The 17,866-nt window shown below is 44.7% G+C and overlaps 2 protein-coding genes across 3 annotated transcripts in view; both read right to left on the reverse strand.

Annotated features, from left to right (window-relative positions):
• Positions 1-5,765, reverse strand: part of kcna10a (potassium voltage-gated channel, shaker-related subfamily, member 10a) — a 38,583-nt gene extending 32,818 nt beyond the window's left edge. Inside the window, exon 1 of the transcript XR_015104351.1 lies at positions 5,487-5,765. The gene's annotated coding sequence lies outside the window, so the exon portion shown is untranslated. The remainder of the gene's footprint in view (positions 1-5,486) is intronic.
• Positions 5,766-7,056: 1,291 nt separating this feature from the next.
• Positions 7,057-13,178, reverse strand: LOC147214404 (potassium voltage-gated channel subfamily A member 3). Of its 2 annotated transcripts, none has more exons than XM_086141372.1 (3): positions 10,175-13,178; positions 8,641-8,705; positions 7,057-8,504 (listed from the first exon to the last, which is right to left on the reverse strand). In XM_086141372.1, the coding sequence occupies exon 1, from the start codon at positions 13,073-13,075 to the stop codon at positions 11,492-11,494; it is 1,584 nt and encodes a 527-aa protein (XP_085997498.1). In that variant the 5' UTR covers positions 13,076-13,178; the 3' UTR covers positions 7,057-8,504; positions 8,641-8,705; positions 10,175-11,491. The 2 variants fall into 2 exon arrangements, with proteins under 2 accessions (XP_085997498.1, XP_085997499.1); XM_086141373.1 differs by having other exon boundaries at positions 8,641-8,708.
• Between the last annotated feature and the right edge of the window lie 4,688 nt (positions 13,179-17,866).

Here is a 17,866-nt window from a genome sequence, read left to right on the forward strand (position 1 = left end):
AGGATAAGCGGTAGAACAATGGATGGAGAGAGAGAGAGAAAACAAACCATTGCTCAAGCATGTTTTGGAATACAGTTTAATAAATGAATAAATAATACATTTAATAAACAATTCAATTGTTATTATGTCTAGATCAGGCAGACTTTACTCTGAGTTTCTCTATTATCACCCAAGTGAGCTTTGTCCAAACCATCCTACGAACTTTCCATCCCATGGCACGTGTCAGAGCGGGTCTGAAGGGAAAACCACAACACATCGGCATTCTGTTGGGGATTTAAAAGTACCGCCACACCTGCCTGCCATATTTTATCCTGGACAACTTTGGAATACATGGCTTGTTTCCACAGCTTACATGGCATGCGAGAGTGAGGATGACTCGATAAAGGAGAGACTGACAAACACCTGACCAACAGGTAACGTAGGTAAGCTGGTAAAATCTAGTCTAGTCTGACCTACTCATGTATCCTATAGGAAGGTCAAGACATAAAAGTCCAAAAAGATGGACTTTCAGGTGATTTTAAAGAGATCTGGCAAATTGTCAGGCAATCGGTGAAAACATGGCTTGAGAAACTTTAAGCGACTCAAAACTTCAAATCTTAATTCCTTTGAAAGCGGAACAAGAGCAGAAAAACTCTCACCTACTCGTTCCTATTTCATTAGGGGCATTAGGTAATATTACTTTGGCCACGCGCGTGACATCGATGAGATTCATGTCGGGATGCTGAAGGCTCGGAATATTTTTTGATTGTTTTGGCAGACACCAATGGAAGCTTGATGGCAGTCCAGTGATTTCCATTTTTACACCATGACATTGAGATGACATTGCTGAGCCACCTGAAAGGTATTCTCAACAACAGCTGAACAGTTCCTTACCCACATGGGCCCATTAAATCACGAGTACACTCTTATTGACTTTACATGTCTATTTTGGATTTTGAAAAGGAATTACAGGGTACCTCGGGTCTTTATATCGGGGTTGCTATCGCAGAATGGGGTACTAGGGTAAAGTGATGCAGCTGCTCAAAACACGCTGTAAGATTTACCACCGTAATGTTTGGGACATTTTAAAACATTTGTCTGCTGGGTTTTGGATTCAATAACTTATGTGGACTCACAGATCTCATATATTCTTAATCAGATCCTGTTGGCCTCATTACACCATGAACCCCAGAATTTTTTTTTTTTTTTTTTGAACATTTATTAGAACAGGTTCCTTAACAGAGTCACACACATTCTTACAAAACCTCATAAGAAGATACACATTATACAATATTCTTTATAGGTCACTTATTTCCTTACTAGCAAGCGAAAAAAAAAAAAAAAAACCATCTAACTCTGTCAAATAGAGATAATATCTTCAACTCTCCAAATATTTTTTATTTTTTATTTATTATTTTTATTTTTATTTTTTTATCATTATTTGGTATTTTTATAACCAAATGCAACTGGTTAAGGGGTCTTTCTTCAGTTCAAAATGATGCCGTGAGATAATAGATCTCTCCTGACCTGTGAATATTGTGGTAGCCCATCGGAAAGAGCGTGAGTGCATCGATGGGAACAGGAAAAGCCATGGTCAACCAGTGCAGTCTGAGGCAATCATGACTCGGCCCTGCATTAAAAATAGTGATAAAAGGTTGGATGGATAGATGGACACATTTATTGTGTCATCGTAAACATTTCACAGCGAAACTCTTTTGTCGGTTAGGTTTGACCTTTAAAAGGTCATATAGGTGCATTTAAAACACTTTACAGCAGGTGATTGATTGGAGAAGGCGGAGCTCGAGCTATGGAACTTAATCGCGTTTATAGTGACCCTTCATCCATCTTTTTACGCCCCCACCCTTTCTCCCTGCATGTCTCTCAGGCTTGGATCACTCTATATTTAGGCATTAACCTTGAAATGGCATATCTGTCCTTTAACCACAGCCAAACAGCTGATGAACCTCGTTGCTCTCAACACGAGATACGATTTTAACTCCCAAGTACGGTACTCTGTTATTGATTCTTCCAAAAGCAGGGAAATAATCAATGACCTAACTATTCTGGAGTCAAAAGAGGAAACTTGTAGATTGGTGATATTAATTCTGTCTGACAGTGCGCAGCGTGCGGTGGAATACATATTCACCGTGCAAAAAGTCTCCCTTTTCAGTGGTTCTCCTGACAACTTGGCAACCTGACACTGCAATGAAAACTAAGAGCACACTCCAAGCAAATGGCTTTGTTTACGCTTCAAGAATCACTCAAGTGTTATCATTATTGTCTCTTAAATACAACACATACTATTATTTATTTAAACCAAATGCAGACAACAGCAAACAAGCACTGTTCTGTTTGTGTGCACGGCCTGGTGGATATGTTCTGGTTCATTTCTGGCTGTGCTGTGATATTGCAATGGAAACGTGTCAAGCCCAGCATGCATTCTTTAGGCAAAAAAAAAAAAAAAAAAAAATCACACCGAAAAAAAAAAAAAAAGGAGGAAGAAGAGCAGATCTGTTTTACAGACATGTGCAAGTGAGGAAAGCCGCAGAATCAGCAGTAAAAATATTTAGATGTGCAGAAAATTAAAATGAGTGCAGAACAAGAGGTTGAGAGGGTAACAGATAAAGGTCACAGTAATGAAGTGATGAGTCATCCAGTACGGTATTTCAGCACCTCTTTCTCTCTCTCTCTCTCTATCTCTATCTGTCTTTTCTCTCTCTCTCTCTCTCTCTGACTGTTTTACACTCTCTTTGCAACCCATCTGTTTGGTTTGACAGTGTAAACTGAGATGAGTGGCAGAACACCACCCTTTTTCTCTGGCTCAGCAATCATCTGTGTCTCAGCATTTAGGTTCGAACGCGCAACAGTTATTCTATTTGATCTTGTGATCTTTGCAGCCTCGTGGCTGAAGTCGATCACTGATCAGCCATACAGCATTTAGAAATATTTTTTTAGCGGAGTTTCATGCGACAGCCTCGTCCTCCGGAGCGACAAAGGATCCCAGGAGGCCGATTGGTTTGACTGTGAGTGAATGTGAAAATGTCCGAGTTAAGGAAATGAAAAGAAAAATTCAGATGTGAACGTGTGATTGTGCACACATACACAAACACACACAGTGAACAATAGCACTCTCACTGCGATATGGACAGGAGCTTGTCATATATTTGACAAAAGACGGGGATTTCTCATTGTATAAGGGACATACTGATTATGTAGGTGAAATTGACCATTTGAGATACAGGGAACTGTTTTTCAAATTACACAAATTCTGTCTCTCAGAATGTAATATGTGAATATATGACTGATCCACTGACATACTGTTTTCAGATACTGTTTTCTATCAATTAGTCCATATTCTGTAACATAATCGTCCAGAGTGTTGAATATTTCGTGATATTGACTGGTTAAAGTGCTGACCTCACATCAGCGATCCATTGAAAAAAACATACAGAAACAAACTAATGTATCAAGTGATGTGTGTGTTCAAATGTGGATATAGTTAAAATGGATAGAGGGATTAAGTGATTATCCTATTAGTGTACCTGCAGATGCCTGCTATTATCAACAATCTTCTCTTGTTGCTATGGAGACCCTATATTGTAGTGCACTGTTGGAGGACTGTTACCATGAGTCGGTGTCTTTCTGCAAACCACTCATCAGCATGTTTAAATGCTCTTTAAAAAAGAACTGCAAATATCCCCTTGGAGCCAAGAAGGTCTCTGTGTTATGACTATTGGTCGTACCGTATAGGGGATGAATACCGATGATATAATCAACGGATTTATTTGACAGAATGACAATGGGTGTGAATACCTTTTGAAACATCAGTTCCTCTGAGGGTCTTAGTATGCTCAGCAATGCCACAGTAGAAATTAATACATAAATAAGAAAACTAAATGACACAACCAAATTTGTGAGCAGATTGCATGTTTTTGTGCCGACAGGAAATCCATCATTGTGAATAAAACTTCACTTGTCAGCTGTGGGTCACTGAGAACCTCCCGGTAGGCGCAAATGTCAAATTAGCAGTGAAATGTCATTGTTTACCATGAAAATTAAGACTTTGTAATTCAACTACACACGGCCTTTTCCCTCGGGTCAGTCCTGATTAAATATTCACGTTTAGTTACAAGAACAGCTACGCCTAAAACGAAAAGTCGGATCTCTTCTATTTCCCTTTTTTGCTCTAACTTCAGGAATGCAGATTCCATAAAAATTGGAAGATTCACAGCATGCAAAATATCAATGAGGCAAATTCAAATGGGGGGGGATGAAAGAGCGCCCCCTGCTGGCAAGAAGAAGCAAATCACATGAGTGATTTTAATGTGGCAAATCCGTCACAGGAAAACCTCTGGAGATTTTGTGTCCTATATAGCTTTACATTGTGGTCACAGCAGTCTGATCTAGCACGACATTCAAATACCTCCATCTCACATGTCCCTCTTGCTGTGAAATAAGGACACTCGTGTCCCACAGTGTCCTAAAGCAGCTCAGAACATGATGGACGGATTCAGTGACTGACTCATCTCCACTTCCCTCGTGCTTCCAAGCAGCTCTCACGGAGGGATCGCGTAGAGAAATGTAGAAACGCGTCAGTAGCTGAATAAATAAGCCGTCCACGAGGAGCACAACCAAAAACAGGAAACTGAAAAAGAATTAAAATGTGAACGTACAAAAAAAATCATAAAATGCAGATAAACAAAATGAAAATGAGAACAGCACGTCAAACCGTACAAAAATTCAAAACACATATACATACAAAATGCCTCCTACTCCGCCTACTCGTCTCTCCGTGTCTCTCTGCCAGCCAAAGCCACAGCTCCACCATTTTACCCTCATAATGTGCACTATGTATGTGTTTCTCTTTGAGCAGGCTGGCCGCATTTCTGGCAGATTTGCAATTTATGCTCTTCCCTTTTTTTTTGAACCCTCTGGCTGCAGAGAAGCTTCTGGTTTTTGTGTTCTTCCTCAGAGAGTTATTCTGGGTTTTTGACATTGTTTCTCGGGGCCTGGCAGCCGCTGCTCCAGGGTCCCTCCTCCAGGTTCCCTCTCCACAGAGAGCGGGAGCTGCCCTTTGGAGAAAGAGGGCCCACTTTCCAGCTGCCTGAGGTCAAAACAGATGTCACGGGGGTCCCCAGGCTCCCCCTGGTGGCTGTCCTTTCACTAAAACAGGAGCTCTGTGCCCTTCTCCTCCCTGGTCCGTAGGATTTAGCACTGACTTGCTTTTCTTTCTAGATAATGTGACGTGTCATCGACCAGCTGCACTTAAACCTCAAATGCCTTCTTATTCGCTGTCGGACGGTTGTTATTGCGCAGACCTGCAACAGGTTGTTTTCCCCTGTCACCTCATAAAAAAAAATAAATAAAAAAAAATGACAACCGCAAAATATTTCGTTTCTGCCAGATGACACGAGATTGTCACTTTGCTTCTAATAGAGGGAGTAAGCCAGTAATTGTCTGAAGCGTTTCATCGAGAAATGTGGAAAAAGTGAGCTAATGCAACACACCTTTTTTTTTTTTCTTCTTTCTGCTTCCTGCTCCAGTTTCCTTGTTTTAAACCTTCCAGTCCTGCACAGGAAGAAACACAGGCAAAGTCAACGCACTGCTTCAAACACACGGTGGAGTTTTGGCAGGACTGCCGGCATGTTGCACCTCTTACCAAGGTCAGTTCTGTAAAAAAAAAAAAAAAACACAGCAACACGCTCCGTACGGGAGCTATGTTGGCTGCGGATGAAATCTCAAAGGTCAGGCTGCTTTTTATCCTCACTGACATTTGGTTAAATCTATAGGTAACCTTTTCAACTAATCACTTTTCAGCCAGTCTTCTCCTAACTGTCTCATCGCAGTGCAAGAAACGAAGCACGGGCTGTGCTTGATTGTGAAATATAAAAGCTACACTTACCCCTTTAAGCTGTGTGAGTTTCGGGGAACCCTTCTTGGAATGGTCCTTTACCATCTGGCATTGCTGCTCCTCCTCCTTCTCCTTCTTAGTTAAGTTCAAACCACAAAACTCCTTGGTCAGGTTAAGAAAAACATCAACATTTGTGTTAAGGGCATCTGCAAGAAGCTTCAGGGTATCTGCAGTGCCTAGGTGTTGATTCCTCACAGGAAACATAAACTCCCCCCTGAGGTTAGTTCTCTCACCATCACCTGCTCCTCTTAGCCTGATCTTATCAGGGTTACGTACTTAAAGATATAATTTAAGGTTAAAAAAGATTAAAACTCAACTAGATCAATATGTGCGGCACAAATCCCCCTGTTTGTCTTCACTCATATCTCAGCTGTCATAAGGAAACCCGGGCCTTAACCATTTCAACGTTGACACAGATACTGTTTACAAAGAAATATACAAGTCTTCCCCTGTAAGTCTTATTAATTAGTAATTGAGGATATTGGAGACTTTTGACTCAGAATCAACATGTTGTCCTTTTAGGTGTCGAGTTAAGATTTAAACAGGTTTGTTATTTACCTACGTTTATCAAATGACTTGTGAACTCCAATTAAAAAAAACACACTATTGTTTTTACACCATGCCCCACCACCACACACACATTTCCATTGGACTATAATCATTATAACAGATTATCACTAATCACAAATAGGAAGTTGAAGCTGTTTTAATCCATTTTAATTTGGAATTCTTCCACATTCTCTATATTGTTGCATTAATAGCGTTTGATTGGACTCTTATGCGCTGAACCATTTGTTTCCCTTTTCTGTCACGACCGCAGGGAGGATATGGACAGCGGTGTGGCTGCATAGAAAATTCCTTCTGTACTTCGCTGCCTGAGAGATAACATGTTCACCTGGAACAGGAGAGAGAGAGAGAGAGAGTGCGCGCCACTGACTCGGGGGCGGCTTTCGAGACAGGTTTTGAAATATTACAAAGAAAATACATCTTATTTTCTCCGCACACACAGAGGCCTGCCGAGGTACGACTGTCAACTACAGCGACACAGTATTTTCCAATCGACTTCTGCTTTCATTTCCTGCTTGTGATTTGCTCTCAGGGGACAGGAGTTCCCCTCAAAAACTCTTACGCAATCAAGAACAGGGAATAGTCTTTTGTGTCATCCACATTTTTCTGGACACCACTGTTTATTAATTAAACACTCAATAGTTGTTCATTCATTCATTGTCTATACCGCGTAACCTGCTCTCCAGGTCCACCCCAGAGCGGTCGCCAGGCGATCACAGGGCCACATATAGAGAAGCACAACCGTTCGCGCGTCATTTAGAAACATACAACCGTTCACTCGGTCATTCACACATCTGGGCAATTTGGTTCTCCAAAGAACCTGCAGCATGTTTTTGGACTGTGGGAGGAAACCGGAGAACCCGTATTGGATTTACTCGATCTGCCGTTTTACTCTAAACTATTTGCGAATGGACTTACTTACAACACGTCTGATCGATTTAGTTGGCATTCATAACATGTAGGTTATGGCGTCAACACAGGTTAGCATATGAACTCCCTCTAATCACATCTGAGATCATTTGAATACACAGAAAAAGACAAAAACATTCATTAGTAGACTGGATATTTCCCCAAGACATAAGAGTTTCTTTCTCGGAAATTGAGTGAAAGCAGGCTGAAGCTTGCCTCCAATAAAGACAGCACGACTCATAATCTCTTTATACGGGCCATGTTGAAAACAGCACGGGGTAACACAGAACAAACACGGACATACACAGCCTTCCCCTGACAGCATCCAGCCCCATCCCAGAAAACACCAGCGCTCTCTAGGATAAACAAGGAGCTCTCCACGGGCACGTGTGTGCATGTCTGCATGTCTGTGTGCGTGCACATCTTTTTATTGTTCTTCGTGTGTAGGTCAGGAGAATAGCAGCAACCAGCACATGTACATATGTGTGTGTTTCACATATTAGCAACACAGAGCACACAGAACTGACAAAAGGCATATGGCTAACAGTCTTTCATTTTTTCACAGTTTCTTATCAGTGAATCAAGTTTGGCCTCGGTTTTTGCCACCTTCGACTTGAAGCAGAAGCTGGTGGTCTGTTATTGTCTGTCATGAATGTCAGTTCCCAGGAACGACTTCAGAACGTAGAAATCCTTGTAAGTCCCGGGATTTAAATGTGCTTTGGAAAACTGCTGGCTGTTTCCTGAATGTGTCCTCTTTTTTTTTGGATTTTATAAAGCGGGAAGCGATATGAGGAAACGTCCGAGTCCGTAACACAGTTCACGCTGAAATCTCCCAGCACCTGAATTACATTTGGTCCCGCGATGGTTCGGAAAACAGAAGCGGTCCTAAAACAGCAGCTACGAGTGGAGATTCTGATTCCGCTTTTGTATTTACTCTGGCATTAACCGACTTTAAGAATTGACCGATCCACCGGGGAGGGGGGTTGAACAGCTAGGCACCACTTTTTATCTCCAGATTTAAGGACACCGATTGGGAGGAAGAGGGCAGAGGCTGAAAATTTGATTACATGGGAATTCACTCTTAGCTCTAAGTGATATCCCAAAATGATCCATCAAGAATAGCACAGTCATTGCATCCCTAGAAGAAGAAAGTAGTCATGGATTAATGTGTAAATTCTATCAGGAGCAAAGCAACACATTAATCTGTAATTTTATATGGCTTTGGATTTATGTTCAACGGTATCATCAGGCATATCTGCTTATTGAATATTTACCTATCTGGGAGGCGGTCTAATGGGGGTCATCACTGGTTCCAGGAGGTCTGGGCAGAGAAATGGAACTGCTTTCACCCAGGGGAGTCAGGTAGAGGACGGAAAATAGAAACATTGTTAGAGCTATTCAGCTCAGCAGACTCATTAATAACACAGAGCCGCTTTGAGATTCTCCCTGCTGTATCATCAGCGCTCGTGCAAAAAATGCCACCGTAAACACTGTCAGCTCATACGAGAAGGGGAGTCAAAGAGGGGAGAGGTAGCGGGGCGGGGGGTACGGGAACTTAAATAAAAAGTCACTATGACACCACAAACACCCTTATGTTATCATCTTCTGGTGAAACACGACTAACTTCTTTTTGTTCTACGTGGGATCGTCGGGAAAATGGAGGGATTCTTGTCAAGGTAAAGACAGAAAAGGAAAGTTCGGAGAAAAGTAAAATGAGCTGTTCCATCATCCCCGAGTCTCTTTTCCACTCCCCGCGGCCGATTTTAATTGGAACAATGTCACCAGGTGTACGATGACAAATAAGCACCTCTCGTCTCCTATCATATATCTCTGTCGCCGATCAGCTGACCAGTGTTTCACCTCACATGAGGTTTTATGTGCTCTTGGGAAATGAGCAGGGCTTTTAACGTGTTTCACATAAAATATCTGAAGTCAAGCTCAAGGGTCGGAGAGAATAATCAATGAAAGTTCATCCTGTGTGACCTCACACGCTGTTTAGTCTTGGCTGGATATGGAAAATGGCTCAACTGTCACTCATCCATGAATGAATTCATGCACAGAATATCTATTAATATGCATATGTATGCCCGAAAACACACACAGACACACACACACCCACACACACAGCGTGGTTGTCCTATGGATTACCCCATCCTTTCTTTGCCTTTCTTACAATTACAGTCAGACCAGACAGGAGGGACGCCGGCATACAAATGATGATATATCGTCTCGGCAAATGAAAGCGTGAGTGAAACAGCCTACGGGAGTGAACACACTCCGGTGCATCATGTTATTGATCGCAGAACCAGTGTGACAAAAAGCACACAAGCCCTCAAGTAAGCTGATATCTCAGAGCTCTTTTGTGAATACCTCGAGGAAAACGTTAGTATTGCTAATTGAAAAAAAAAGACAATCAAAAAGGGCCTCCTAACACCATGAGGGGGCAACACTGAGACAATGCCTTTCAGGTTCTCTCTTTTCATTGACAAAGTCAGCTGAAGGTGAAAGACATCCTGCGTTGACTCTATTGGCCGCACCCTTCGCACAGAACACAAGGCCGGGATGTTCGGACACTGGATGAAGCCGCTCTGATCTGTTTTTACAGACTGAAATATTAACAACGTATTAATAAACGTGACCCGCAGGACGGCTCGCCAGATCTCTTTCTCGCTAGATTCTCCGATTGGACTCTAAGGCCAAGAAATGTTAAGTTAGACCTCGAACCGTTGGACCTTGAAAACAATTTCAAGCGCTTTGTTTGGGAGTCTGGACACAAAAACTGGGACAAAGGGACTTCTTGGAACTTACCGACGCCCATCAGTGGAGGTGCAGCGGCCTCTGCTGGCCGCCCGGGGTCGCGCATCCCGGGCGTCCGGACACGACGTGCTCCCCGCTCCATTCATAATTCCTTGCTCGCCGCCGCCCCTCCTCCGCAGCCGCGCTGTCTTTGTGGCGTGAACATCGTGGGGCAGATTCATGGTTTGATTCCAGACCTCCTCAGTCCAACAAGTCTATTCCCAAGCGCCTCCAGGTGTGTTGATAGTAGCGCCGGCCACGTATTACGCACACGCACACAGCGCGGTGACAAAAACAAGTCTTGAAGACGAGCTATTTAGATGCTAATCTTCAATGTAGCTTTCTAAGCCATCTGGAAGGTTACTGTGGAAACAAGGGCGCCATGGCAACGGTGACTGGGGGGGGGGGGGTTACCTCGGAAACGACCGTCGCCATGGAGATTGCATCACAGCGGGCTATATTTGAGGCATCCAAAGAGAAGAAGCACGCTCCATCTTTGATGGCAGGGTGTGTGTGTGTGTGTGAGAGAGAGAGATAGAGAGAGAGAGCGTGTGCGTGAGAGGGCTCTACGTCTCCCCTCTCGTGCTCGTGGGTTGAGTCAGTAAAAGCTGTGTTTACATGCCGCCGTGGAACCACATGGCGCAGAATATAGCGAACCACGAGGATTACTATTGAGGAAGTACGGCTGGGCGGGGACGGAGGGCGATTTTAAAGACGGTATAGCATTTGGACTAGACTTTTACGCACGATAAAGGCAAAGAGCACAGGACGGTCTAATTGAGAGAATATATGCTGACCTTTTTTGTTTTCAGACGTTATATGTGTTTAAACACACAAACATTTACATGGTTCTGGATATTGTACAGCGGCTATGACTTGACAAATCACGACTCGTAACGCATATTAATACAACGTGAGTGTCCTTTGAGTAGCATATATGGATATATATGTTTGTTTGTTTTTTTTCAATTCTTTCACAGTAATAAAAGCGTCTACAGCCACCTGTCGTGGCGGGTTATGTCGTGCGCGATGCACAACAGGTTTCCCGGGCCGGATGGGGAGGGAGCGCGTTTTTTTGTTTGTTTTTTTTACGTCGGGCGCGGATGAAACCGTGAGGAATTATGAATTCAAAACCGCGGATAATGGAAAGTCCCGATTCTTTGAATGGAGCAGAAAAGCAGCACCTCTGAACAGACAGGGCTTTCTCCCTTCCTTTCTTTGTATCACTTCCTAGGATGCATCCGAAGCGTCTGATCCAGACGCACCGTCCTCCCCATCCTCCTCCATCTCCATCCCGCGTTCAGGGGCCGTGACTCGGGACAAGCAGCTTTATACGTCGGTGAAAATCTTTTTGCTGATATTCACGCAATTCTGCGAGTTGTTCTGCGCCGTGGCGGGGAAGTTGGGCTGCTGCTGCTGTTGCTGCTTGAACGCGCCGTGCTCCTCGATCACCATGTACTCGCTCTTGCTGAGCGACGAGGAGGAGCGCGTCTTTCTCAGCTCCTCGGCGTCCGCCAGCGGCTGGCAGCTGCCCACATGCAGGTACTGCGCCTGCTCCTCGCCCTCCGTCTCCCGGTGGTAGAAGTAGTTAAAATTGGACACGATAACCGGCACGGGCAGCGCGATGGTCAGCACGCCGGCGATGGCGCACAGAGACCCCACGATCTTCCCGCCGATGGTGACCGGGTGCATGTCCCCGTAGCCCACGGTCGTCATGGTGACCACGGCCCACCAGAACGCGTCCGGGATGCTGTTGAAGCCCGAGTCCGGGTCGTCCGCCTCGGCGAAGTACACGGCGCTGGAGAAGAGGATGACGCCGATGAAGAGGAAGAAGATGAGCAGGCCCAACTCTCGCATGCTGGCCTTGAGAGTTTGCCCGAGGATCTGCAGCCCCTTGGAGTGACGCGAGAGTTTGAAAATGCGGAAAACCCGGACGAGTCGGATTACGCGCAGGATGGCCAGCGACATGGCCTGCTGTCCGTTGCCCTGACGCTCCGCCAGCTCCGTGCCGAGGGTGATGAAGTACGGGATGATGGCCACGATGTCGATGATGTTCATGATGTTCTTAGAGAAGGTGGCTTTGCTGGGGCAGGCGAAGAAGCGCACCAGCAGCTCGAAGGAGAACCAGATGATGCACAGCGTCTCCACCACGAAGAACGGGTCCGAGAAAGGGCTGACCAGATACGGCAGCGTGCCGTTGACCACCGGCGCGATGGTGATCGGGTTCTCGTCCCTGAACTCCGGCAACGTCTCCAGGCAGAAGATGACGATGGAGATGAGGATGACCAGGACGGACACGATGGCGATGCCCCGCGCGGGTCCGGAGCTCTCCGGGTACTCAAACAGCAGCCACACCTGTCTCTGAAATTCGTTTTCCGGCAACGGCCGTTCCTCCTCCTTGATGAAGCCCTCGTCCTCCCTGAACTTCTCCATGGCCTCCTCGCCCAGCTCGTAGAAGCGGATCTCCTCGGAGAAGATGTCAATGGGAACGTTGACGGGTCTCCTGATGCGCCCGCCGGACTGGTAGTAGTACAGGATGGCGTCGAAGCTGGGTCGGTTCCGATCGAAGAAGTACTCATTCCGGAGCGGGTCGAAGTACCTCATCCGCTTCTTGGGGTCCCCCAGGAGCGTCTCGGGGAACTGCGAGAGCGTCTTGAGCTGCGTCTCGAAGCGCAAGCCGGAGATATTGATGACCACCCGCTCGCAGCATTCGTGGTCCGGCTCGTATCTGTCCAGGGAGAGGTGGCCCGGCAGCGCCGCCGACTCCTCCAGCATGTTGTCGCACGCCGCCACCGTCATCCCTCCCTCGGCCTCCGCGTCCGTGTAGCCGTGGTTCACCAGCAGGTTGTCTCCGCGGGTTCTGGGCGATCGCAGGAGGCTGAGGTGGTCGTCCATGCGCGTTTGGAGACGCATACAGGGGCGGCCGCCTCGCCCCCTCCGCGGACCCCGCTCCGCCGCCACAGCCCAGTCTGTCACTCTCTCTCTCTCTCTCTATTTCCTCCACTTTCACTCTCCACTGTTGCTGTTCCCGCCCACAGCGAAAGATCAGGATTTATAAACACCCCCCCCCCCTCCCGCCCACCCCACTCCACCCGCCCACGGCGCGCCGGCGCTGGGCACCTTCCCCCCCCCCACACACACACATCCCCGCCCCACCACAACCACCACCACCGCCACTGTCTCCCCGTCCCTCCGCCAATCCGGAGACGCACCGACGCGCGCAAAGCGCAACAGACGGGCGTCATTCTACGCCGTCGCCTGGGCGTGCCCGCCCCCCCCCACCCCTATCCCCACCTCCCCGTCTCGGAGACACGCGTGTACTTTCCTAGGCGAGTTCAAGCCATCCCACCCACCCCCACCCCCAACATCCGGCCCATACAAAGGTCGTTTGCACGGAGAAAAAGGACATTTACTATAGACGCGCTTTTATTTCCCACGGCTTCTGCCACGCACGGTGGAGGCGTTACTGGAACCTTCAAGTCACAAGAAGTACCATGCATAATACCATGTATAGTGCCACGCATCGTACTATGCGTGATTACGTGCGTAGTAGCATGCATAGTACCATGCATGGTACCGTGCGTGATGCAATCTGTAGTTTTTCCTCTGGTGTCCCAATTGTAATAAAATACATTATACTTCATAACCAACCTCATTCCCACGGCTGTGCACATGCGGTGCCAGCCTCTCCGTGGCAAGTGCAATGTGGGTTGAGATAACAAAAGTGGCACGAATTACACGCGTGTTTCGGGTGAGATCCATGTGGAACAGGGAAGACAGACTGATGCACACATAAAACAGCAGGCGTGTGAATGTGCAGATAATCCAAATATACCAATGTAATACTACCGGTATTCCCATTTAATAGCACAGGTGGAGGGAGCGATTGAGAGAGACGCCCCTCCACACACACACACACACACACACACACACACACACACACACACACACACACACACACACACACACACACACCTCCACCCCCACCTGAAACGTGACAACCGTTTGCTCTCCCAGATTACCATTGTTGTTCATTTCTCCCCACAGACGTTGCCTTGAATAATAAGTTCTATTGTCGCTGCAATTCTTATATCTAACTATTAAATAAGAGCTGTTGCGCGCAGGTCGAGATTCACAGTAACAAAAATAATAATAATAAAAATAATCATAATATTAATAACAATAGAAAAATATATGTTCCTCGTCTCTACGTTTTAATCAAAATGTTCCAATTTCTTCCATGTTGGACTGGTCATACATATCAGTTGCCCAGGGAGCTGCTGTCCGAGGTTCTGAAATTGGAAAAAAAAAAAAAAAAAAAAAAAAGGGGGAAAAAAGAAGAAATGGTGATGGGTAAAAAAATCACGATTTTCTGTGGTGGAGCTCGTGCAAGAGGCAAAAACAGACTAACTAGTTGCCAAGTATTCCTATTTAAATATACATTTTAATAAATATGAGGAAAAGAAGAGAAGAGGAAAGAATGGTGGACCGGACAAGAGGTCAAAGGGTCTCTGATCCGATGCTTTGCCACGCCAATTACGATTCATGCAGTCAAATATTATGGGATGCAAACAGTTATCATTTATATCCAGATAATATTTGCAAAGCTTTTTGCGTTTACTTTTTCACTCCAAACATAGTCATTGATAATAACATAATAAACAGTCCAAAATTTCAAATGCGTATGACTAGATAAATGGATAGATTTTTTTGCATGCAGTTAATATTTAAATTGCCATCAGATATGCGAGAAATGTCAAGACAGCCAAAACAACTGAAGCTGTTAATTGTTTATTTCATAATCTTCTATAGACTATAAGTATTTTGGTTACGGTCTATGACAAAATACTTTCAGGACTACGCCCATCGGATGATGTGAAAGTGTTTCATGCATTTTAGGTGATCCCATCACTGTATCATAAATGAGGATGGAATTATGACCAATTAAAAAAATATAGATTCTAATCAGATATGGGTTCAATTGCCAGAATGGTCAGTCAGATGGTGACGCCTCAGGAAGAAGGCGGGTGGGGGAAGGTCGAGAGTTGGAAGGGATCTCAGTTTCATTATGAAGTGTAAGGATGGAGCAATATAAGGTGAGAGGAAATGAGAAGAATCCTTAAGGGAAGCGCATCTTACTGCTAACAGGTCTGTTCTAGGAATAACTGCGGTCAACGGAATACATCTCAACACTGTGTGTGAGCGTGTGTGTGCCTGCATTTGTTTGAGTGGGAGGAAGTATGTGGGTAATGGTGGACTTGCGGCACGAGAACCAAACAACATAGACAGAAAGTTGGCTTGTAACTAAACAGATCTCTTTAAGAATAAATACAATCTGAAAACTTTCATAACAAACTTTAGCAGGTCTTTTAAAGGACACTAAACTTAACCTTCACACTCTATCAAGAGCAGGTGGTCGTTCATGTCGGCTGACCGTACAGGATGTCAACAAGTGAAGGGACGGCGAGAGCAAACGAAGGATGGGGAGACGAGACCTTGGCCTAATTGTGAGAGATGACTTTGTTTGGTGCCAATTCACATCTGCTTCTGCTTCCAGACTGAATTAGGCAAACGTCATAGGACTGGAGCGATCCGAGCACCCCCACATCAAAATGAACAATAATGAGAACACCCAAGCTGACATGTGCAGCCCCGCTATGTTACAGCAACAACACACACAAAGCACATGTGAACTAACATTTTCTAAAAAAACAATATTGACTTTTGTAAGGCAACTGAGTGCCTTGAGAGGAACTCAAGGAACTCAATTACTATCCACTTGTTTTTCTATTATTCTTCCCCTGAGGCTTTACTTCAACCGTTGATACAATTGATCAAGTGCTGTCGATTATTAGTTATTTTAAAACTGGGCATGAATTCCTTTCGGTTCTGGAGGATGTTAACTTTAGCACACTGTATCTAACAAAGGTGAGCGCCAATCTTTTCCTTTAAAAAAAACCTTTAATACTAGAGCTCAAATAGAAAATTCAAAATTTGACGAGTTGGGAGAAGATAATGTAGCTGCATTTAAAGCAGAAACAAAATAGGGCCCTCCAGCTTTACAACAAGGCAAACTAATGTTCTGGTAATCATCTAATTCTGCTTTCTACTGTGCAGAGCATCACTCATCATTTTATCAGTGCATTCCTCCATTCAGTCCTGAGGTCATGTACAATTTGATCATGATGGATGCAGAGCTTTTTGTGAGCATTTTGCAATGAGGCTCAGCACTGAATTGAGCCAATGATTTTGATTTATTATACCGCACCGCCTTCATACTTGGGGCTTAAAAAAAAATAAAGCTTCTTTTATGGATGTGACAGAGCTTTCTTTAATAAACTAATATCTGAAAAGGGACTTCACGGGGAGCGCGCTGGCGCAACGGTTAGCTCACAGCAAGAGAATCGCTGGTTCGATTCCAACAGGGGGACTCTTTGTGGACTTTTGGCATTCTCCCTGTGTCTGTGTGGGTTTCCTCTGTGCTTGAGGTAATTTATCATTACATTAATAATTGCAAATGCTTTATATTTGTGTGTGTAAATACATATTTATATGATTATCTTTATAGATCCATATGTACATACATGTATACAAATATGGACCGGTACATGAAAAGCCATAGATAGATAGATATGAATTTAGATATGAATCGCTATATAAACTACGTTTATTGAATAGGATTCAAAAGAGAGAAACATTGAAGTCTTATTCATAAGTATATGAGAGGAGAAAATGTCGGATCCTGTTAATTAGATGTCCTCCCCATGACTCCTAACCTAAGTGACTCAGTTTAAAGAGCTGATTTAGATTTTGACAACTCTCACAAATAGCTAAAATGTCAATACTATGAGTGTGACTCATTCAGAGTGGAGCCTGTTTTTTCTATCAAGGCCACATTGAAGCTGTCTTGAATAAAAAAGGGCCAGCTGGTCCACAGGGAAGCTGCTCAGGGACAGCCAAAGGGCCTTTTAATGTGGATTCCATTCACCACGTTAAATATAGCACCACTGCAACTCCCTTATTAACCTGTTAAATTAGGCTACCTTGCATGCTGAACTTGAACGCCACAAACGGCAATATAGCTGACTGATATGCGCTGAAACAGACCCAAAGAACATATGAGGAGGAAGTGGGTCATTTTGCATGAAGAACAGCTCAGCTGGCTGAGGTTGTGGACATCTGGTTGCACTTGAGAAAATAGGCTGGTTTGGGTCTTCTGCAAAAGATGCGCAGCAATCTTCATTGACAGTGTTCCCAGAAAAACGGCGCAGCTAATGCCTGAAAGAGGACAATAAAGATGTGGCTTGACACCTGTGAGAGGGCTCGCAGGTCAGCTTGGGTTTACTTGTTGAAGGTATTGCTTGAATCTTGCCAGAAAATGAGCCTTTGACAACCATACCGCCAACTATCGTTTTTAAATTGCTGCTTTTTTGCCTTATTTGTTTGTCCCTTTCGGCTATTGACAAGACATACTGTAGTTTTCTTAAAGGTATCATTTATGAGCTGGACCAGCCAATGTAGCTTTACTTTTGATGGCAGGGAGTAAACAATGTTCATGTCTGCACAATGGATACAATCCCATGAACCTTCCCAACGGTGCAACAGATTCATCACAGAGCTGCTCACAGAAGGAGAGAGCGATCAAACTGAAATGTCACACGAGAGTATGTGCGAACATGTAAATCTAAAAGATGACTTTTAACA

The sequence above is a fragment of the Fistularia commersonii genome, chromosome 34 (genome assembly GCF_037954325.1).
Source record: "Fistularia commersonii isolate RoL2024-O1a breed Wild chromosome 34, RoL_Fcom_v1.0, whole genome shotgun sequence".
Classification (NCBI taxonomy): domain Eukaryota; kingdom Metazoa; phylum Chordata; class Actinopteri; order Syngnathiformes; family Fistulariidae; genus Fistularia; species Fistularia commersonii.

Coding starts and splice junctions, on each gene's coding strand:
- LOC147214404 (XM_086141372.1), bottom strand. CDS start 13,075: ATGCGTCTCCAAACGCGCATGGACGACCACCTCAGCCTCCTGCGATCG.